Source organism: Capsella rubella, unplaced genomic scaffold, assembly GCF_000375325.1.
Source record: "Capsella rubella cultivar Monte Gargano unplaced genomic scaffold, Caprub1_0 scaffold_8, whole genome shotgun sequence".
NCBI classification, from domain to species: domain Eukaryota; kingdom Viridiplantae; phylum Streptophyta; class Magnoliopsida; order Brassicales; family Brassicaceae; genus Capsella; species Capsella rubella.
Genome location: NW_006238916.1, coordinates 1816727 through 1839060, shown reverse-complemented (window position 1 = coordinate 1839060; position 22334 = coordinate 1816727). Strand labels below are relative to the sequence as shown.

Sequence of the window (22334 nt, the reverse complement as noted above, 5' to 3'; positions counted from 1 at the left end):
TACTTGAATCATCTTCATCTCTTGGCCATGTAATCTAAAACAGGCTTGTCAAAAAGTGGAAAAAAGTAAACGAGCTTGTTAATGAGCTCATTTCGATAATGGGCTTTTTAAAGACCGAACCAACGCGGTCGGTTTTATTACCCAAATGGCAACGACAGGTCCAAATCCAAACACAAGCGACAAAACAGAACACAAGTCCGAAGAAAAAACAAAATACTTTAAAATTTTAATTTTCAAGCGAGAGGAAAAACAAAACAAAGAGAGAGAAACCCGAGTCCTGAATCAAACCCCCTCGATTCTCTCAAAAACCCACCAAAGAAAAAAAAAGAAAAAAAAAAAATAGAGCAATCTGACAATTCACCAAACAAACTCTCATCAAAGTCTTAAAAATTAAATTTTTACTTTTCAATTTTTTTTTCTCCACTCCTTCTCCTCTCAATCAATTCACACACCAATTTCTTTCTTTTCTTTTTTTTTTTTAAAATTTTCAATAAACATTTCCAAGGAAGAAGAAAGTAGAAAAAAAAGAAAAGAAAATTATGATTATGATTGAAACGAATAGTCAGAAAAGAAACAGCACTGGTGCTGGTGTTGGTGTTGTTCGTTCGTTTGTAGCTGTTCTTCTCCTTCGTGATTTCTTATTATTTCTTTTAATATTAAAATCCTCCTTCCTCTTCTTCGTTCCTTTTTTATTAATGATCTTCTCGATATTGCTATTCATACTAATGTTTAATGTTTTTTTTGATTTTTATTTGTGAAATTCCCAATCACATTCGTAAGTAGTAGATAGTAGTAATAGAGAGAGAGAGAAAGAGAGAAAGGTTTTTAATTTTTATTTTTTCTTTCTTTTTGGTCTTTTTGGTGGACAGATTTTTATTCTTCTTTACTTCTTCCTCCTCTCCTCTTTTTCGTCAAACCAAAAAATAATCAAATCCGCCTCAACCCTTTGTGGTTCTTCTTCTTCCTTCTTCAGATATGTTCTCTTCTGAGCAAAACCCACAAATCTTTCTCTAGTTTTATCCTCAAAGTCTCGACCTTTATTTGATCTCAGTACCATAAAGTTAGTATTTTTATCTTCTCTGTTTTTTTTTTTTTTCGAAAACTCAATTTCATTACTTTGTTGTTGTTGTTGTTTGATTCTAGGGTTTGTAATTTTGGGGGTTGTTGTTGTTTTTTGCAGGAAATGGAAGGTGGTGGCTCTGATGAAGCAGAGAAGAATAAAACTACACCTGAAGGTGGTGGTAGTGAGAGTAAGTCTAAACGGAAAATGAAAACTGCTGCTCAGCTTGAAGTTCTTGAGAACACTTATTCAGGTTTGGTTTTGTTTATAAAGTTTCTTACTTTGGTTTTTTTGTTTTTTTATTAGTGTTTAATTGTTGTGTGTGTGTGTTTTTTTTTTATAGCTGAGCCTTATCCTTCGGAAGCTATAAGAGCGGATCTCTCAGTGAAACTGAACCTTTCAGATAGACAGTTACAGATGTGGTTTTGTCACCGGCGTCTTAAAGACCGGAAATCTACTACGCCGAGTAAACGTCAGCGTAAGGAGTTGGTAACACCAATGGCTGTGGAATCCTCCGTCAATGCCGGTGATTTGGTGGCGGGAAATGAGTTTGATTCTAAAAGAGCTGTTAGAGGTAGTGGTAGTGGTGGTGGTGTGACTGTGGTTAGGAGGTTTAATGAACCTTCTTCTGCTGAGGTTAGAGCTGTTGGCTATGTGGAGGCTCAGCTTGGAGAGCGTTTAAGAGATAATGGACCTATTCTTGGAATGGAGTTTGATCCTTTACCTCCTGGTGCATTTGGCATGCCTATTGGTAAATACATTACATTCTGCTTCTTAGGATTGATACAAATGTTGTTTTGGTTTGTTGTTTTTTTACTTGTTAACCGAAATGGAAATGTATGGTTTTTGGTGTGGGAACAGAGATGCCAAGCCATCGAAAGGCGACTAGGCAAGCTTTTGAGACCAGTTTATATGTTCGACCCGATGTGAAACCGAGTAAAGTTAGTTTTGGTCTCATGATTTGTTGTTAACTACTCTAGTCTTTTTTTTTCCCTTTTGTTGTTCTCAGAAATTTTGTCATTTCCCTGTTATAGGATCATGCGAGGCCTATTCGTGAATATCAGTTCCTTCCTGACTTGCCATCTTCGAGGACTGATCATTCTGAAAGAGTTTCTCCGTCACATCATTTTGGAGTTCCTATTGATGCTTCGGTTATGAGGGCTTCAGCGGTGTCTGTTGGACATCGGGATGACTATAAGATTTCACCTCAGATACCAAATTTGAATCTTGCAACTCACCAAGGGAAGGCCGGGCATGTCTATTCGCCTAACTTGTCTGAATATGACTCACCGTATCAAAAAGGCTACATGGATGCTGCTGCACATAGAAACTTAAATGATCACCCGATTCATGAGGATCATTTTGTGAAATCAGAGAGAGAAGTTGGTAATGAGGATGAGGAGGATGATGCCTTGCAATTAGAGAGAAAACGCAAGGTTTGTATAAAAGGAATGTGTGACTTTTTTGTTCTGTATAAGTAAGCAGGGAACTGTTCTCATCATTTTCTCTCCCTTTGTGTTCACTGTAGAATGAAGAAGCAAGAATATCTCGTGAAGTTGAGGCGCATGAGAAGAGAATTCGAAGAGAACTAGAGAAACAAGATTTGCTGAGGAGAAAGGTCTTTATTTTGGTTTAAGCTAAGCACATACTTTAGTAACTGTATCTTGTTGTTTGTTTTCATTTTGTCAATTTGTTATGCAGAGAGAGGAGCAAATAAGGAAAGAAATGGAGAGGCAAGATCGGGAAAGACGGAAAGAGGAAGAACGTCTTTTACGTGAAAAGCAGAGAGAGGAAGAGAGGTTTATGAAAGAGCAGATGCGAGAGCTGCAGCGAAGAGAGAAGTTCTTGAAGAAAGAAACAATGAGGGTAATGTGAAATTATGTGCTACCTTTAAGTTTCTTGAGTACTTGTGGTGAGATGTTGTTTCCTCATTTGACCTCTTATTGTAAATTAGGCTGAGAAAATGCGACAAAAAGAAGAGATGCGTAGAGAAAAAGAGGTTGCAAGGCTTAAAGCTGCTAACGAGAGGGCCATTGCTCGTAAGATTGCAAAGGAATCTATGGAACTTATTGAAGATGAACGCTTAGAACTCATGGAAGTTGCTGCGTTAGCCAAAGGATTGCCTTCAATGCTCGCTCTTGACTTTGAAACTCTACAGAACCTTGATGAATATAGAGGTGAATCATTAACTCTTTTTGTCTTAACTTTCATTTACATTTTTTGATTCATTTCACCTCTTATATGAGAATTGTAGCTTACATCCATCTGGTGGATTATATTTTTCAGACAAGCAGGTGCTATTTCCTCCAACATCTGTGAAATTGAAAAAGCCCTTTACAGTCAAGCCATGGAATGGTTCTGATGAGAATGTTGCCAATCTTCTAATGGTGATTTTTCCCAACTTACTTACTGTTAACAAACTTGACTATATACATTGAGACGATTTCTTACTTTAGTTTTCTCACCACTTGAGTTTTTTATTATTTGGTTGACATTGTGTAGGTATGGAGATTCTTAATCACTTTCGCAGACGTTCTTGGTCTTTGGCCATTTACCCTAGATGAGTTTGCTCAGTCATTCCATGACTATGTAAGTGTTTCTCTCTTTCTCTCTTAAGTGGAATACATTTGGATCTAAACAAGATTGATTTTCTCTACATTTCCTTGGCTGTGTAGGACCCACGACTAATGGGAGAGATACACATTGTTCTTTTGAAGACTATAATCAAAGACATTGAAGGTGTTACAAGAACGCTTCTAACCGGTGTTGGAGCAAACCAAACTGCTTCTAATCCGGGAGGGGGTCATCCTCATGTTGTGGAGGGTGTAAGTTTAGGCCATTTTAGTATTTCTTTCGATTATAACATAAATATTTCCTAGTCCTCTTGATGTAAAGTATGATGAAATTTTTTGGATTAGGCATATGCGTGGGGTTTTGATATACGCAGCTGGAGACGAAACTTGAATGTTTTTACATGGCCTGAAATCTTGAGGCAACTTGCTGTCTCTGCCGGGTTGGGACCGCAACTGAAGAAAAAGAATATTAAGACTTTGTCTGTTCATGATGAAAATGAGGTGGGTAAACTAGAGCATATTGTGACTTCTGTTTAGGTGGGTTAATTTTGGTTTTTCTACTATATTGTGACTTCTGCTTCTCTTCAAGTGCAGGCCAACAATTCTGAGAATGTGATTTTAAACCTAAGGAAAGGTGTAACAGCTGAGAATGCTTTTGCCAAGATGCAAGAAAAAGGACTTTCTAATCCGCGACGTTCACGGCATCGTTTGACGCCAGGCACTGTTAAATTTGCTGCATTTCATGTTCTATCTATTGAGGGTGAAAAGGGTTTGACCATTCTTGAGGTTGCAGACAAGATTCAGGTAAAAATGGTCTAATGATTGTTTCTCTTGAACTTATTATCTAATTCTCGTTTTGTTTCATTCTCGTTTTCTTTCTTATTGATCATAGAATTCAGGATTGAGGGATCTAACGACTAGTAGGACACCTGAAGCCTCTGTTGCTGCTGCGTTGTCACGGGATACAAAACTCTTTGAGAGGGTAGCTCCTTCCACGTACTGTGTTCGTGCTTCTTATAGAAAGGATGCAGGTGATGCTGAGACTATATTTGCTGAAGCGAGAGAGAGAATACGTGCATTCAAGAGCGGCATTACTGATGTAGAAGATGTTGATGACGCTGAGAGAGATGAAGACTCTGAAAGCGATGTTGGAGATGACCCAGAGGTTGATTTGAACCTTAAAAAGGAAGATCCCGTTGCTATGGAGATAGAAAACTCAATCAAAGTCGAACCAGTGTTGGAAAATGGGAAATTGGATACCATGACCATGAAAACCAAACCAGGACTGCCTCTTACTCCTTCTCTCCCTGAGGATATGAAAGATGAGAAAAGAGATGATATTTTAGCAGATCAATCTCTAGAGGATGCGGTAGCAAATGATGAGGAAAGTGCTTGTTTTGATGAGAGCAAACTTGGGGAACAATGGGTTCAAGGACTCGTTGAAGGAGATTACTCGAATCTCAGCAGCGAGGAACGTTTAAATGGACTTGTTGCTCTGATTGGTATTGCCATCGAAGGAAACACAATCCGAATCGCCCTTGAGGTATTTTCTATCTTAAAAATATCTTGAACTTGCATTCTCATTAGTCTTTTACCATAATCAAGTTCTATTTGTTGTGCGAAGGAACGGTTGGAAGTTGCGAGTGCGCTAAAGAAACAGATGTGGGGTGAAGTGCAACTCGACAAACGCTGGAAAGAAGAGTCACTGATGCGAGCGAATTTCCTTTCATACCCAACAGCCAAGCCGGGGCTTAATATCGCAACCCCTGCATCTGGAAATCAAGAAAGTTCATCAGCAGATGTGACTCCAATCTCCTCACAGGACCCATTGAGTCTTCCACAGACAGATGTGAATAACGTGATTGCTGGACCAAGCTTGCAATTGCAAGAAAATGTATCTGGAATGGAGAATTTGCAGTATCAGCAGCAACAGGGCTACACAGCGGACCGTGAAAGGCTGCGTGCACAGTTAAAAGCGTATGTTGGGTATAAAGCTGAAGAGTTATATGTATATAGGTCGCTTCCGCTAGGTCAAGATCGAAGACGTAATCGCTATTGGCGATTTTCAGCTTCCGCCTCTCGAAATGATCCCGGTTGTGGTAGAATATTCGTGGAACTTCAGGATGGCCGATGGAGGCTCATTGATTCCAAAGAGGTATATACGAAAAGACTTAAAACTCGAATTGGAAATTTGAACATTTGTGTCGATAACATTATCAAAGTTTCTGTTTTTTTCAGGACTTTGATTATTTGGTAAAGTCACTAGATGTTCGTGGTGTAAGAGAATCACATTTACACTTTATGCTGCTGAAGATTGAAGCATCTTTCAAGGAAGCAGTGAGGAGGAATGTGGAAGCCAATCCCGGGCTATGTTCCATATCTTCTTGCTTGGATTCTGATACTGCAGAGATCTCCACTACATTTAAGATCGAGCTAGGGGATCATAACAACATTGAGAGATGCAGCGTATTACAACGATTCCAGAGTTTTGAGAAGTGGATGTGGGATAATATGCTACATCCAGGTGCATTATCTGCATTTAAGTACGGTGCCAAGCAAAGCAGTCCGCTTTTTCGCATATGCAGAATCTGTGCGGAACTACACTTTGTTGAGGATATTTGCTGTCCTAGTTGCGGACAAATGCGTGCTGGTCCAGATGTTGGTGAGTTGTGTTTTGCTGAGCAAGTGGCTCAACTCTGTGATAATTCGAGAGGAGGAGATGCTGGCTTTATCTTGCGTAGCTCTATCTCGTCTCCTCTTAGAATAAGACTACTCAAGATTCAATTAGCACTTGTGGAAGTGAGTTTTTCTAGACTACTTCTTAGTTCATCATATAACGTACTAGCTTTACCCATGCCAATGAATTACAAGAACCAAATGGATACAGAATTTTTTTGGTTCGTCTGATACGGTTTCAGGTTTAGGACTAATTGGTATTGCAATTCTTCTTCGTGATGGACAGGCTTCTCTTCCACCCGAAGGACTTGAAGCTTTTTGGACAGAGAATGTTAGGAAATCATGGGGTCTGAAGCTGTTGTCATCAAGTTCCCCTGAAGAACTTAATCAGGTTCATATTTCCAAACTGTTGCAAACGATTCATAGTTATCTTGTGGACAGTTCTGATTCCGTGAAACTCGCTTATTTCAGGTTCTCACAACGTTAGAGGTTGCAGTAAAGAGAGATTTCCTGTCTCCAAACTTTGAAACAACTTCTGAACTCTTGGGATTACCAGAAGAAGCTCTTGCCAACGATTTCACGTGTGTGGTTAATGTACTACCGTGGATACCGAAGACAACGGGAGGTGTAGCTCTGAGACTCTTTGATTTTGACAGCTCGGTTGTTTACACGCCTGATCAAAACAACGATCCTCTAAAAGACAAAGAATCCGAAGATTTCGTTGTAAGTATATAACGACGAATGCTGATATTTTCTTTATTCACACACTGAAAGTTTTTCTTGTTTACAAGGGTTTGGAGCCAGATTTTATGAGCAACGTTCAAGAAAAGAACGTGATGGAGACTCCGGTGCAAGTTGCATACACGCAAGAAGAGAACTGGACTGATCCTGGTTTAGGTGGTGTATCGAGCTCTGGGCGAGGAGGTCGGCCACCACGTGGACGTGGCAGGCCTCGTTCCCGTGGCAATGGCAAGAAACCAACAGTTTCTGGTAAACCACCACGAGGTGCAGCAAACTCAAATGGCGAAACCATGTCGAGACCGAGAGCTCAACCTCGTAGTAGAAAGAACGGACGGCGTAGCGGCACCAAAGGCAGGACAAGACCGACACAAGGAACGCTCGGTATATCCAACGAAGTAGAAGTTAAACGTCGGGATAAAGAAGGTGCTGTAACCGCCAAAACCACTCTTCCGGATAACGATGACGACTGGATCGAAACACCTGAACTACAGGAAGACGACGGTGAAGCTAGCAGCTCAGGTAGATCGTTTCAGTATAAAGACTACGATGATGATGAAGTCATGGCACCAATCGATGATTTTGACGACGGCGGTGAATCAAGTAAATTAGTAGGTAGGGGTGAGTTTAGCTTACATAGTGATGATGAATACGAAGAAGAAGAGGAAGAGGAAGAAGAAGAAGAGGAGGAAGAAGAAGAAGACATGAACACGAAAATGAACGCGAATGTCGTCGACGAAGATGAAGATTACATAAACGATGATTCGTATGGTACTAGAGAGCAGCCGGTGATTAGTAACAACGATGCAGCTCGGAAGAGGTTCGCGTTCGATGATCCTGATCTAACATCTTCATCGTCTTCTGATTATCGTTAACTGATTTAGTAGACAAAGAAACTTACTACGAGACGAAGCTTTTTGTTTTGTATTCTTTAAGAGTGAATCCTTGTAGCTTAACAGTATCATTAACCCTTTTTTTTTTTTCTAAGGTAACATCAAAATGTGATCCTTTTGTCTCTTTTGTGTAAGCTTCTTCTACCATTATATAATTAGTAATGTTCTGGTCCGGTTTAGTTCAAGTTAATCGAATTCGGTTCGATTTGTACCAAAATAAACTCCAGTGGTTTAATCTGCCGGTTAACACTTCATGGAATCTCAAAATCTTGAAAGGAATGATCCTTTTTTGGTAGTCTTGAAATGAATGATCTGTTTGTTTTACTACATATATGGTTTAACGCAAACTTGTTATCTATAATTCACCGTTCGTGGGCCTTTACACAGTCTCGGCCCATAGGTTTCAGTTTTGTTTGATGGCTATTTCAATATTTTGGAAAAAAACTTAAAAGAGACTTTGTGGAAATCCTTTTTGCCTAATGACTAGGGTTAATTCATGTTTCTATTTCAGGAGGTTTGGGATTCGAGTGGATCTCTAACAATGCGCAACCAAAGCAATTAGAGATAGCGATGCGCAACCAAAGCAATTAGAGATAACGATGTGTAACTAAAGAAGGAAGTGTTGTCACTCGTGAATCTAATATAGTTTACGTTTTAAGAATTGTCAATGATAGAATCGTCTATGTAATAGTTTTTATAAAAGATCTCCAACAATGCGCAACCAAAGCAATTAGAGATAACGATGCGTAATCAAAGAAGGAAGTGTTTTCAGTCGTGAATCTAATAGAGTTTTACGGTTTAAGAATTGTCAATGATAGAATCGTCTATGTAATAGTTTTTATAATCGTCTATGTAACCCTATCCCATACAAATGATACAAACACTATGTTTCTAGAACTCGGCGTATCAATATAGAAACCGGAACCGTGAAAAAATCTAGGTTACCAAACTAGTTAACATTGTTTGGAAATGATCGTGACTGAAGAATTGTGAAGACGTTGTTACATTATTGTTGGATGCAGTACTATTGTGTCGTAAAGAAAGAATAAAAATCAAAAGAGTGGGACTGAGAACGACGTCGTGCATATGTCTCTCGACGAGCTTACAGACAAAGTACTGCTCGCCTCTCATGACACAGAAGAAAGACAAAACTATCTTCTCCACATATCACACCATCTTCTTGATTTTTTTATTCTCTTTTCTTTCATATTATAAAAATATCATCTCAATCATGTAATGAAAACCAAAAAAAAAGTATTTTAATCATTATATTTGCTAAACTTTTTACGAAATTTCGAGAATATCACTATTATTTTATTTGAATAAATTCTTTCATGCTTAAGATGGTGTCTTATTTGTAAATTAGAGACAAAGAAAAAAAGAATTCTTGTATTATCTGATTTTGAACCATGTAGAGCTTATATAATAAGTACACACTTGTTTGCCAAAGAAAATTATATTTGTTCAATGTGCTAAGTCTATTTGTTAGCTAAGAAAAGAATTACACATATGACTCTATTCTAGTACTTCTTTAATTAGCTTCGATCTTTATATCTCTAAGTTTGTATAAATACTGTTCTCTATTCATAATAATACTCAAACTTTCTACAAAATATTTTATGGTATCAGAGTCAAGATCGAAAACACGATAATAACGATGAAATTTCATCAACGGTTTATTTTTGCTTCAATTTTTTTTTTTTTTATCATTGTGTTTATGTTCACTTTGATGAATATTGAGAAAAATGAGAATAGATATAAAATTTTCACTTTGAATGGTTTGAATATTTTTTTTTTTCAGTTGAGTTATATTTTAAAATATATGTATTAGAAATGTATTACTGAATATGATATAACGTTTTATCTTTTATTGTAGTATATATAAAATATGTTACGTACCCACTTCCTAAAGCTTTTTTACAAAAATAGGTTCCACCTTTCTAAACGTTTCGCTTTTGTAGTAACTTAGGTCAAAACTTAAAACTTAGAAGTAGCTTTACCTAAACCATACAAGTTTTTCCAAAATTACTGTTATTGGTATCATAGTTTACCCTCTAAAATATTAAAGGCCAATTTAGTAAACAAGTATATTAAATATTATAGATGTATAAATATTAGTACCAATATATGTATATTAGTACATACTGATATATAAGTTGATAGTTCAAGTGGGGAATTTGCCTGGTGGTAAAGGCTGGTACAATGGATTTGGAATGGTTGTAAAATCGAGACCTGACTAATAAAAGAAACTATATGATCGGAAATGGACAATCTTATTTCAGAATTCTTTTTTATCTGACATGTTTCATTACGTATTTGGTATTTAAAATGTACCAATTTGTTGAACAAATCCAGCATCTATATAGAAAGCATTGTACATCTAACCAAATACTTTTTTCACAATTTTTTGAGTTTAGATATAATTTTTCTTTTCAGGATGAACATTACAGTTTGTATGTGGTTAGGAGTTTAAAAAAAAAAAAACTCAAAATAAAAGTATGTTAATATATGAGACAAGAAACTTTCATTATAGTTCACTAATTAACCATTGTGGATAAATTTTAGAAAAATAGAACTAGGTTAAGAAAGTGAAAAAAAAAACAAGAATGGATGAAACTATCTGTAAGGTTTATATATAATTTTATCTTTTTAATTTCTAATAACACAAGTACGACGATTTATAATATGTCTGTCGAATGTGTCATTTAAGAAAATGATATTTCAAACTTTATTGAGACCTAAATGCCAAAAATGTAACAATTCATGTCCCTCACAATTATGCATCAGCGTAATTTGATTTGACGGGCTTTTAAAACGCATTGAATTATTTTTGTACTTCAATTATTCTCATCATTATGACATGAATGTGTCGTAAGAATAAAAATGTTCTTACTTATTAGCTTACCATGTTTACGGGTCAAAAACATATATTTCTTACTTCTCATATGATTAGACAAAGCAAATGATCTATGACATTATCTTTATCCGAACTGATCAAAACATTTGAAGAATGTTACGTGCAAAACAATTTTTAAACGTTTTTTTTTTACGTTTAGTAATATACTTTTATTGCTTCTAAATATTGGATTATCTCTTGTTAATCTATAGTGGTATTGACACTTTTTTTTTGCTTGTAAATATTTGTAAAGATGCTTCAATTATTACAACGCTCCACATGTGATTTTGTATTTTTCTTTCCTTTTATGAACCATTTTCTTTTATTATTTATCATATTTTTTGAGTTGCTTTGTTTGTTTGACTTTGTCTTCCTTTTGTAAAATATATCAAACCAACTTGATTAGTACGAGCAAGCTTATTAGTAAGGAATGTTTTAATATGTACATACGTTATTACCTATAAGTATGTTTCTTTGTTCTTTCTAATAACTTGTTTATATTCACTTATTATTAATTACTATTATCATTATGACTCAAGTCAATCCCATTGACATATTTTTCAATAGTAATTAATCAAGACAATGTAGATTGAATGAGATGGGTTGAGAAAGAGATTTAATTAATTAAAAGAAGAGTAAAGCATTATCCAATATGTGTGTGTGCTCACGAGAGAAGGTCAATTTCGACGCCCCCACTTGTTTCGACGTCTCGTCCCCATCATATGTTTGTCTCTTTGTTTTGTATAAATCTTGTGCATATCATTTTAATTCTTTATATAATTAAATATTTCAAATTATTTTCAATAATAGACCTCTCTTTGTTAAAGACTTTCTTTCTCATATTGCTGAATAAAAAATTTCGTTTTCATTTTTGTATAATAAACAATATGTATATTAACATTTCAATATGAAAACGAAAAAATATGTAAAAACCCAAAAAAAGAAGAAAAAAAAACGAAAAAGATGTCGTTTGGTGGAAGACTAAAGAGTGAGCATGATATGACATTTTCACATATTAAAAACTCTCGAAATAATTGGAGTCCACATAGCAATAAAATTATACTTTTCTTTATATAAATAATAATAATAATAATATTAATATAAGAAATATAGAGAAAACAAAATGTAGCCAGCCCCGTTGCACTGTATTATTCTTTAAAAAAAATATATATACACGAACACACATATGTAAAATGGAATCAATTATTAAAAAAATAACAAAAAAAGATGTGGTTGAGATCTCACCACAAATTTCATTATACTATTACTATATGCACTTTATTATATTTCAATCAGATTCGTAATTCATAAAGAATAAAACACTGTAATACCAAAGAAAAGTAAAATGTTTTTACTAAACTATACGCACAAAATTATAAATATTCGTATAAGTGAGTTTATTATGTAATACTCCATTTATTTAGTTTGAACTATTATTAGGTGTCGGAATGTGGCATTAGATAGACTAGAGCCAAACATATCACTGTCCTAATGATGTAATAATAACAAAAAAAATTACTTTAAAAGACGTTGTAAGTTGTAACGTAACAATGAAATAATAATATACTAAGTGCATCTCCAACATTACACTAATAATAATAATAAAATGTTTTTTCAAAAGTGATATTTTTGAAATTCTTCTTAATTATACGGTGTAAGCTGAGTTTACATATTCATAAACCATTTATTTAGTTTGAAACTTTGAACTATTTTTTTAATGAATCAGAGGTGTCAGAAATGTGGCATTAGATGGACTTGAGCCAAACTTATATCACTGTCCTAGACTCCTAATAATGTATCACTATTAAATTTTACTTAAAAAGACGTTACACTAAGTTGTAACGTTCCCATTGTAACAAGTGTACTAAACTACTAGAGACTAGAGTTAAGAACATAAGTTAACAAGTAACAATATAACTATTTATTTATTTATAACTAGTCGTAATAGATCAAATAAGCCAATTATAAAAGACATAATACGGTTTGATACGAATTTTTCGTGCTAAATTATAAGTATCCGTATAAGTGAGTTTTAAATGTATAAACCATTTATTTAGTTTAAAATATTTTCTTATAAGTCAAATTGTGTCAGAATGTGGCACTAGATGGACTTGAGTTGAGCCAAACATATCCTAATAATGTAATACTCTTAAATTTGACTTTGAATGACGTTACATTGCATTGTAACGTACCCATATAATAAGTGTACTAATTAAACTACTAGAGTTTTAACAACATTAATGCCACAAAAACCTAACGTTCACACAAATAAAAACGTAACAGTTTCACAGTTAATGTAGTAAATTATGCTTTTGACGCCACGTAGCATCGTTTACTTTGAGAAAATGTAATGTCAATAAAAATGTTTAGTTTATTGCACCTGCACACATGCATATATGGTTAAAAGAAAATAAATGTAGGGAAAATAATGCTATTTTAACACCAAGTAGCTACTAAATTGTTAGCTTGTTGGGAAAAAAAAAAATCAAAATGAAACTGTAACCTCCACATTTTGGTCAAAGGTTATATTAATTATTTTTTCACCAAATTTGAGAATTATAAAATTATAGAATTATGAATTTATGGGAGTAATTTATCAGAATTATTTAGTTTTGTAGAGGTAGTGAAGTTTAAAGTCAAGCTTAAGCTTTTAGAAAATTAAGGTTTTAATGATGTCTCAACATTTGATAATATATAGCGATACTTTCTACTAATCTAGCTTGTAATGACTAATTCATTTTGGATTATTGAAGCTCATTTCACCAATTGTGAATTATTGGAGCTAATTTTCCTATTATTCCTCGTAACTTTTCTAAAATCAGCAAAATCAAACTACTAAAAAGTTTTTATGTCTTCTCCAGACATAAAACAGTTACATTTTTCAAACGATGTCGTCTCATTTTTCAAACGAAATAAAACTATCGAAGAGTCTTTATGTGTTCTCCATCTAGTCTATTCTAATTTGTGTACTTCTCTTCCGCGGCGCCACACAACTCCAGACTGGTTTGACAAGGATTCAGCCGTTTCCACACTAAGTATAATGTTGTTTGGAAATTCGATTAACATCACTAAATTAACAGACAAAACTTATCGCGGAAGACATAACCAACCACATCCAAAGTCTTAACTACTAGCCACCTTACAAGCACATCACACTGTTGGCTCGATGGTCTTTTCTTCGAAGCTCCCTCATGTGACATGGAGTTACTATGATACTAAATCTGAACTCCTATATAAATGCTATTGTAGGTTAAAAACTCTCAAGATCAAAAGCTAGACCGTATTTTTCTGTATTTTTGCATATTATAGATTGTATATATAAAAGAGTATGGACGAAGTATTATTGTATTGTGAGTGATAGAAAATGTCTCCCCCCTCATTGGCTTAAAGTTCTATATTTATACATCGTTGAGCATTCAATCCGTCAATCAATGTCGCATTGTTTTTAATTTAAACATTTTTTATTTTTCCGGATACAAAGTTTTATGGGTTTTTTAGAGGTTTTCCTTTTTGGGCTTTTCTTTGGGCCTTCGAGCTTCGTAACTTTCTACTTCGTGATCAGGTTTATCGAGTGCTCGCCTTATCTCTTGCTTTGTGTTCGGCTGTTGAATGCTAATGAATCCCCTTAGCCGTTAAATACTATCCAGGTGGAGCCCATAAGATCATTTTTCCTAGATCCCACACTCCAGGGAACACAAATCATTTGGTTAAAACCCATTTAAGTCAATGTGCTATTTAGGTTTTCGTTAATTAAGTCGCGAAACGCGACAAATGTTGCACAACATAATCCAAGACATCTAAATCTGTCAAGATTCTACTCGTATCAATAATGCTTTCATTAACGACCAGTTTATCCGATCATAGCCTTTAATTTGTTTTCTTTGTCGTTACTGTAATAAAATTTTATTTGGTTTATATAAGTTATCTTTTGACATTCTTATTTGACATAACAAGCTTTTTTGTTTTTTGCGGCTTTGAGAACTCCATTACGCCTAGGAAGATTAACCACAGATCTCGTATCCAATGATTTAAACCCCTAATGGACTCCCATCCGACGCCGTTTCATATCTCTATCACACAAACAAACATCATTTGACATTCCGATCCCTTTTCCATATATATTTTTTATTATTAATTAGTAAGAAAATGGGATCGATTTTATATACCTTAAAGAAATAACATTCGTTATAAAATATCTTGTAAATTCAATTTAAACACTCCATAGTTATTTTCATGTAAAGAACAGTTATTTTTAAAATAATAAACAAAAAACAGTAGTAATCATTTGAAATTCTCCCAAAATTATCAATCTTGTATTAGTTTCGAAAAAAGTATTATCATCCAAAATACCTCAAATCACTATTATCAAAAAGTGATTTATGATTTACTAATTCCTACTCAATTTTTTCACTACCTGTAAATCTTTTTTTTAAAAATAGTGACAAAAGTTTCCAATTTATTTTTGAGAAACCAAGAAAGGTAAAGTTTTTACTAGTAATGTACACAAAAAGATATATATATATATATATATATATATATTCTATCATTTCCTATATTTGACTAATTATTATCTCTTGTGCATTTTTTTTCCATCAACTGTAATACAGCCATAATGTTTTTAAAGGAAAGTGTTAATAAGTATTGACTGAAATTTTCTTTTTTCAAAATTAAATTTATAAAATAAAATAAAAAACTTAAAAATCTCTCTCTCCTATCTCTCAACCACAACTTATTTTTCATGTCAGTGTCCACCAACACATATATACACATACGGCATATAAAGATTTTAATAAACCTTGGAACTATCTATATCTATACAAACACACACACACACACACACACACACACACGTCTAGCTTTATATATATATAACCTTCATATGCTACTTTCACTGTATCACTCTTGTTCTCTCTAAATCTTTCGAATCTTGAGTGTTCTTGAACAATCTTGAAACGGTTCCGATGTTAACTGTGTCACCAGCTCCACTCATCGGAAACAACTCCACCAACTCCAAGGACACTTTCATGGCGGCAGACTTCGCAGATTTTACGACGGGAGACTTGCCGGACTTCACGACGGTCGGAGATTTCTCCGACGAACTTCTTGATGGGATCGATTACTACGACGATCTTTTCATTGGTTTCGATGGAGACGATGTGTTGCCTGATTTGGATATGGACTCGGAGATTCTTGCGGAATATTCCGGTAGTGGGAGAGATGAGGAGCAAGAGATGGAGGGGAACACTTCGACGGCTTCGGAGACATCGGAGAGGGAAGGTGGTGGTGGTGGTGGTGGTTTGTGTAAGCAAGAGCGTGGTGGTGGTGGTGATGGTGGTGGTGATGGTGGTTTTAGGGACAAAACGGTGCGTAGAGGCAAACGTAAAGGGAAGAAAAGTAAAAATTGCTCATCCGATGATAACGATATTAAGAAAAAACCTAAGGTGTGTTTATTTCCTAATTATTCATCTTAAGTAAATCTTAATATTTTAATTTCGTTCAAAAGTATAAATGAAACTAATACTTTATTGTATTTTAATATATATATATAATCACAATTGTTTTAATTTTTAATAACCGGAGTAGATCTTGGATGAAACCAAGTTTTGTGTACTAGGAGTATTGAATTTTGTGTATTTATTTAAACTATATAGTTGGTAAAATTTTAACAATTTTTTTTTTCTTTTTTTTACTAATTAATTTTTGTTTTTTTCCGTAATAATCAGGTGGACTGGACGCCGGAGTTACACCGGAAATTCGTACAAGCGGTGGAGCAATTAGGAGTAGACAAGGCGGTGCCGTCTCGGATTTTGGAAATTATGAACGTTAAATCTCTCACTCGTCACAACGTTGCTAGCCATCTTCAGGTAATTTTAAACTCTTAGATGTAATTAAAACTATAACTGTACTAAAAACTCTGCAAACTAAGTTCTTTATTAATTGACCCTATATAGCTCTTATTAATTAATTGTTAAAATAAAAATTGCTTAAACTTTTATGAGAAAAGACAAGTAAAATACAAAACCAACTCAGATTTGTGTAATAAGACTAATACTGTATGTGTTTGTATTTATTCTTGTAATGATATAGAAATATAGGTCACATCGGAAGCATTTGCTAGCGCGTGAGGCAGAAGCTGCAAGCTGGAATCTCCGGAGGCATGCGACGGTGGCAGTTGCCGGAGTAGGTGGAGGAGGAAAGAAGCCGTGGACGGCTCCTGCTTTAGGCTATCCTCCACATGTGGCACCAATGCATCATGGCCACTTCAGGCCTTTGCATGTTTGGGGTCATCCTACATGGCCTAATAAACACAAGCCTAACACTCCGGTCTCAGCTCATCGGACATATCCGATTCCGGCCGTTGCGGCCGCTCCGTCAACAGCTTGGCCAGCTCATCCGCCGTACTGGCACCAACAACCACTCTATCCACAGGTAATAACTCATTTCATTAGTTGTAAGGCTAAATCTTGAAAATAGTTGAAATGACATAACCAAAATCACTTTTGTTGAACAATCATGAAACTGGAAAAAGCTAGTATTTGTACATTACTTGCTTTTTAGTATACACTTTCTAGTTATAATTTATGAACACAAGCATCATATAACAAAATCAGTATACTAAATCGCGGTTTTTTTGTATGATAAACGCGATTAGTAATATAAAAGCTTGCACTTAAGCAAGATTATGAATTCATGTAGACTACTAATCATATAACAACATATTGTATAGTGTTCTAATTAGAATTTTTTTATGTAATATTATGTGTAGGGATATGGTATGGCAACATCAAATCATTCAACCATTGGTGTTCCCGCAACAAGACCATTAGGACCCACTAATCCTCCCATCGACATTCATCCCGTGAGTGATTATGACATGATCATACAAAAATCATTTTCCAATAACTTTGTTCAATTGGATAACATTATCTTCTATTACTTGACGGTGCAGTCGAATGAGAGCATTGACGCTGCTATTGGAGATGTCATAACCAAGCCGTGGCTGCCGCTACCTCTCGGACTGAAACCGCCGTCAGTTGATGGTGTTATGACGGAGTTGCAACGTCAAGGAGTTTCTGATGTTCCTCCTCTTCCTTGAGAAAAATGTCAAAAAATTCGCCGAAATCTCGAATTGTTAACTTCATTTTTTTTTAGTATCTTCTAAGTATTTTTGCAAGGAACAGTATACTATCAATCCTTGTTGCTTTGATCATATGTATTTCTCTTTATGATGTGCATGTATTGAAGTTAAGCAACTTTGTATTAGCTGTCCAGTTTCATCGATAAATAAACTTTTGACAGTAGATAACTCTACTCAGTTAATATATATTGTTGCCATAGTTAACAATCTCATTCTCCATAGTCTTTTCTTTCTTCTCTTAGCCTTTGTTTGGCAAGCCGCTGTAAGTTTTCGATGAAATTCTTAATACCCATTCGATAACGCCTGAAGATGGTGAGGCAGATAGATACAATTTGATTAGTGAGCAGAGCACTATAGTGAGGTTTCACTTGGCTACTACTTCGGCCCAAAAGTCTAGTAATGATATTTCCGATGATCGAGAAAAGGTTGTACACTCATATGGGATGACACCAACTTCATAAAGGCTGTAATGAAAGTCTAGAAAACCCAAATTGAGTTCAGACTCATAAATCTAAAAGTTTACATTGATCCTTCAGCAACATTGGTAAATGCTAAAGTTGGTTTTTAAGATCTTCTCTTCCGATCATCTTCACCTTCATCATCGGAGTCACCGCTCTCACGGAATCGTGGGTTCTTCTCCTGTTGAAACCACACAAAAATTCCCATGGAAGACAATGTTTTAGCATCAGATAGTAAACTTACTCAAACAGATTACTAGGAGAAAAGAAAAGAGTTGTGTTACTTACCGGTCTCATGTCCTGATCAGTATCTCTCCTAGTCTCATGATCTGTGTTTCTTCTTGAGTTGTCACGTCCATAACGATCATCGTCTCTTTGACGTTTCCGATGGTAGTCTGCTAAAGCATTAAAAACATTGAATTGTGCTACTCTGTGGTATGATTATAAGATTACTAAGTGCTATGCTTGTTAGGAAACATATACCTCCTCCTCTTCCCTGGCGATTCGAGCCTCCTTGATTATTATATCCGCCACGCCTTCCATCTGCGTGATTAATACATATATGCAAAAAGCATTTAGGAACTTAATGTTATGCAGGCTCTATTTATGGATTCTCACATGATGGACTTGAATAAGCTACTTCTACACTAGGATTCATGATTTCTTTCCACATCTTAACTCTCTCACAATGGACATTGGTAAAACAATAAGCAGATGTTTTGAAAGAAAAAGAATCTTCTTCTGAGCACTACAATGCTAAGTTAAGCAATTTAAGACTCACATTCACGGCACTTCTACATGTTCATCATTTATCCACACTTAAGTGCAAGATCATGCCACTAGAAACAAGATTTAGTAGATTTGATAGAAAGTTGAAAAAGAACATACAATTCGATGGCGCAGCTTGTTGATAAGATCCCAATGAGCCAGTACCGTAATCTACAAGCTGCCTTTGTGCTTCAAGTTCCTTCTGAACTAATTTTCCATAACCACCTCTAGGTGTCAACGAGTTAAAGAAAAAACAGATGGATCGGCAGCAGATCCATTACCGAGAAACAGATTTACTAAACAAGAACTACATAAAAGCAAAACAATGTAGACTGAAAGGATATCAGGATCGTAATCTGTACGGTATTCATCTCGAACCTGTATGAAATTTTCAAAAAAAGCATGATTACGTCAAATCCATATACAAAAGATCAGAAAATTACAGCGAGGATGCGTCTAATGAATACCTGACCACCGCTTCTACCACGTCCCCATTGTCTTCCTTCTTGGAATCCCCAATCAAAATCCACACGAATGGGCCGGTCATCCAGAATAGTCCCACTTATGTATTTGACTGCATCTTCAGTATCTTCTCTCGAGTAGAACCTGACAACATCAACAACACACACGTAAGCAAGATAATCATAACAATTACAAATAAAAATTGTTGAAAATCAAAAGCTTACAGGACGAAACAAAAGCCACAGGGTGTCTTAGTGTTCTTATCCAAACCCATGATGATTTTTTTAATCTCTCCTGCTCTAGAGAAGAGCTCGTAAAGCTGTTCTTCAGTAGTGTAGAAAGACACATTGCCAATGTAAACAGTCGAAGATGTCCTCAACGCCTCATCGAACTCCTCTTGTGTTCCTGAAAATCTTCTATCTCGATAAGCCGAGAGCTTAGCTTGCTCCTGTCACCAAAACACCCAAATATGAAGGAATTGACATAATCATACAAACGAATCCATACAAAGACTAAATGCATAGATCGTGAGAGCAAACCCTAGACACCAAATTCATCACTAATTACTCGATTTGGGGTTTGTGACTCTTCGAATCGCTACAAACCTATCAGATTCTAGACAACCCAGATACTCAAATTCACTAGAAACAGTGACGAATTCAAAACCCAGAAACGGGTTCAGATAAAAATCCAAACTTTATGTACCTTGAACAAAGAAGCCATCGCCTTGTCGATGAATCTGCGATGAAGAGAGAGAGGAGTGATAAGTTCAAATTAGGTTATGTGCAATGAGAAGAAGAAGAAGAGTGAAGAAAAAATCGAAACGGAGAGATGCTTACTCGTCTTCTTCAAAAAACCCTAATTTTACTAAAGGGAAAAGAAGAACCGAGAGAAGCAGGACACTCCGGTGACTCGAGTATCCGGTTTCATGGTCCACGTTACAGAACCTTACAATAAATTTCTTATGTCGAAAAAAAAACAAAAAAGAACAAAAAAAAACCAAATAATTCATCCGGTTTGGTTTCGGTTCGATTATTTTGGTTTTGGTTAAGTTTGAATTCTAAACCACAAATTTCAACTTAATAATCTATTTAAATTTGGTTCGATTCGGTTTTGAGTTTTGTTTCTAATTTCGATTTACAATAGTTAGACTTTAGAGAGAATTATTTCTTTAATGGATTTTATTTGATTTCTAATTAAATGTTTTCGGTTGGCATATTTTCCTTTTAAGACTACCAAAATAAAAATGACTAGATTTTAATTTACGATATACTACAGAAATCAAAATTTATTTATTTAATTTAAATTATATTTTTTTCTTAAAAGTTTTTAAAGTATTATATACAGTAAAATTAAGCAGTTCAACTTTAAAACCAGCTAAAACATATAAATTTTTAAAACTTGGATGTTTTATTAAGTGAAGTTTCAGAAAATTCGGATTTGGATTCATTTTGATCTTATTTATATATGTATTTGAATCATTTTCTAAAATTTTAGCCGTTATGTGACGTTAAACACACTTTTAAAAATTAGATTTTAGTAACTTAATCTAATAAAAATCTATTATCTACTAAAAATCTAATTTTCTGCATATATTGTAATTCTAATTATTTAAATGCAATATATATAATTATAATGATGAGTGGAGATTCAAAACAATAAAAAAATAAACAAAGATGAGAGAAGAATCAAATTTTAATTCGTGATAAAATTTTCTAAATGTAAATATTATTAACTTTGGAACATTATATGGATATTTCTAATTTTATAATAATCCTTAACTATTTTAGCTATGTTTGGTTGTACAGAGAGTAGAAAGAATTAAATGTAAAGTTGTGGATATATAAATAAGCAATGACATAGATTGTAATTCTTTTGAAAATTATTATTTATTTCAAAAATATACTTCAAAAATACTAATTCAAAAATACTAATGTAGACGTATATCCAAAATTTGAAAATTACCTCGACTATTGTCGCATTTTTACTCACAAACTACAAACAAAAAAAACAAAAAAAAACAAAAAGTCTATTAAATAGGTAATTGTTATAAATACCACTGAAATGAGAATTTTTCAAAAATATTATTGTAAGTTGTTTTTTTTTTTGTACACTAAAACTTGCTCTATTGATTATAGTTGATTGTCATCATGCATTACACCAGAAATACAATTTAATATATAAGTAAAATAAAATCTGAATTTTTCAATTGTTGATTCTTGGCTAGTTGATCAATATGACGATTTATAATATGTGGATTATAGCATGAAAAAGGGTTTCGAAATGTTGCACTACAAAGGTTGACAAAAAAAAATGTTGCTTTACTTGATAAATTGTAACTCAAGGTAGCTTAATGTGAGGTAAAAGTTTGTTGATTTTTTTATTATTTTTACCAACTATGTTTTGTAATTTATAGCTTTGATATGATATGCACATATTTATTTATAAAGAATCAAGTATGGAAAAAGTAAGTATATATCCACATATTAGTAGCGTTTTAACTTAAAACTTACCAACAATTCACATAATATATCATTTTAATCAAAAAAAAAATGATCTCAAAAAAGAATCCTTGATTCAAGCCTCTTTTGCTATTGTATCAGCCAATACATCTACATTTTTTACCAATGGCGGTATTTCTATAACAAATCCAAGCAATTTGTATCAAAACT

At 34.4% G+C, this 22334-nt stretch overlaps 3 protein-coding genes across 4 annotated transcripts; 2 read left to right on the top strand and 1 right to left on the bottom strand.

Moving 5' to 3' along the window:
• The first annotated feature begins 896 nt into the window (after positions 1–896).
• LOC17876851 (homeobox-DDT domain protein RLT2) lies at positions 897–8112 on the top strand. Its single transcript, XM_006279496.2, has 19 exons — positions 897–1060; positions 1181–1313; positions 1404–1811; positions 1922–2001; positions 2095–2496; positions 2589–2678; positions 2762–2926; positions 3015–3237; positions 3347–3447; positions 3563–3649; positions 3736–3885; positions 3979–4134; positions 4228–4437; positions 4526–5176; positions 5258–5788; positions 5872–6432; positions 6596–6700; positions 6781–7032; positions 7101–8112. Exons 2-19 carry the CDS (start codon positions 1184–1186, stop codon positions 7920–7922), a joined length of 5124 nt encoding a protein of 1707 aa, XP_006279558.1. The 5' UTR covers positions 897–1060; positions 1181–1183; the 3' UTR covers positions 7923–8112.
• A 7580-nt stretch (positions 8113–15692) lies between these two features.
• LOC17877309 (transcription activator GLK2) lies at positions 15693–18160 on the top strand. Its single transcript, XM_006279578.2, has 5 exons — positions 15693–16277; positions 16560–16700; positions 16924–17265; positions 17603–17695; positions 17786–18160. The coding sequence occupies exons 1-5, from the start codon at positions 15798–15800 to the stop codon at positions 17930–17932; spliced, it is 1203 nt and encodes a 400-aa protein (XP_006279640.1). The 5' UTR covers positions 15693–15797; the 3' UTR covers positions 17933–18160.
• A 196-nt stretch (positions 18161–18356) lies between these two features.
• On the bottom strand, positions 18357–20613 carry LOC17874853 (nuclear cap-binding protein subunit 2). Of its 2 annotated transcripts, none has more exons than XM_023780795.1 (9): positions 20502–20613; positions 20368–20401; positions 19887–20110; positions 19668–19806; positions 19545–19578; positions 19321–19431; positions 18916–18975; positions 18721–18830; positions 18357–18613 (listed from the first exon to the last, which is right to left on the bottom strand). In XM_023780795.1, the coding sequence occupies exons 2-9, from the start codon at positions 20383–20385 to the stop codon at positions 18539–18541; spliced, it is 771 nt and encodes a 256-aa protein (XP_023636563.1). In that variant the 5' UTR covers positions 20386–20401; positions 20502–20613; the 3' UTR covers positions 18357–18538. The 2 variants fall into 2 exon arrangements, with proteins under 2 accessions (XP_023636563.1, XP_006280871.2); XM_006280809.2 differs by having other exon boundaries at positions 18721–18827; positions 20502–20612.
• Positions 20614–22334: the final 1721 nt, after the last annotated feature.

Coding starts and splice junctions, on each gene's coding strand:
- LOC17877309 (XM_006279578.2), top strand. CDS start 15,798: ATGTTAACTGTGTCACCAGCTCCACTCATCGGAAACAACTCCACCAAC. Junction 16,701..16,923: donor ACGTTGCTAGCCATCTTCAG/GTAATTTTAAAC, acceptor GTAATGATATAG/AAATATAGGTCACATCGGAA. Junction 17,696..17,785: donor CTCCCATCGACATTCATCCC/GTGAGTGATTAT, acceptor TTGACGGTGCAG/TCGAATGAGAGCATTGACGC.
- LOC17876851 (XM_006279496.2), top strand. CDS start 1,184: ATGGAAGGTGGTGGCTCTGATGAAGCAGAGAAGAATAAAACTACACCT. Junction 1,314..1,403: donor TCTTGAGAACACTTATTCAG/GTTTGGTTTTGT, acceptor TTTTTTTTATAG/CTGAGCCTTATCCTTCGGAA. Junction 3,886..3,978: donor ATCCTCATGTTGTGGAGGGT/GTAAGTTTAGGC, acceptor TTTTTGGATTAG/GCATATGCGTGGGGTTTTGA.
- LOC17874853 (XM_023780795.1), bottom strand. Junction 19,579..19,667: donor GTGGTAGAAGCGGTGGTCAG/GTATTCATTAGA, acceptor AATTTCATACAG/GTTCGAGATGAATACCGTAC. Junction 19,432..19,544: donor CCGTACAGATTACGATCCTG/ATATCCTTTCAG, acceptor ACTCGTTGACAC/CTAGAGGTGGTTATGGAAAA.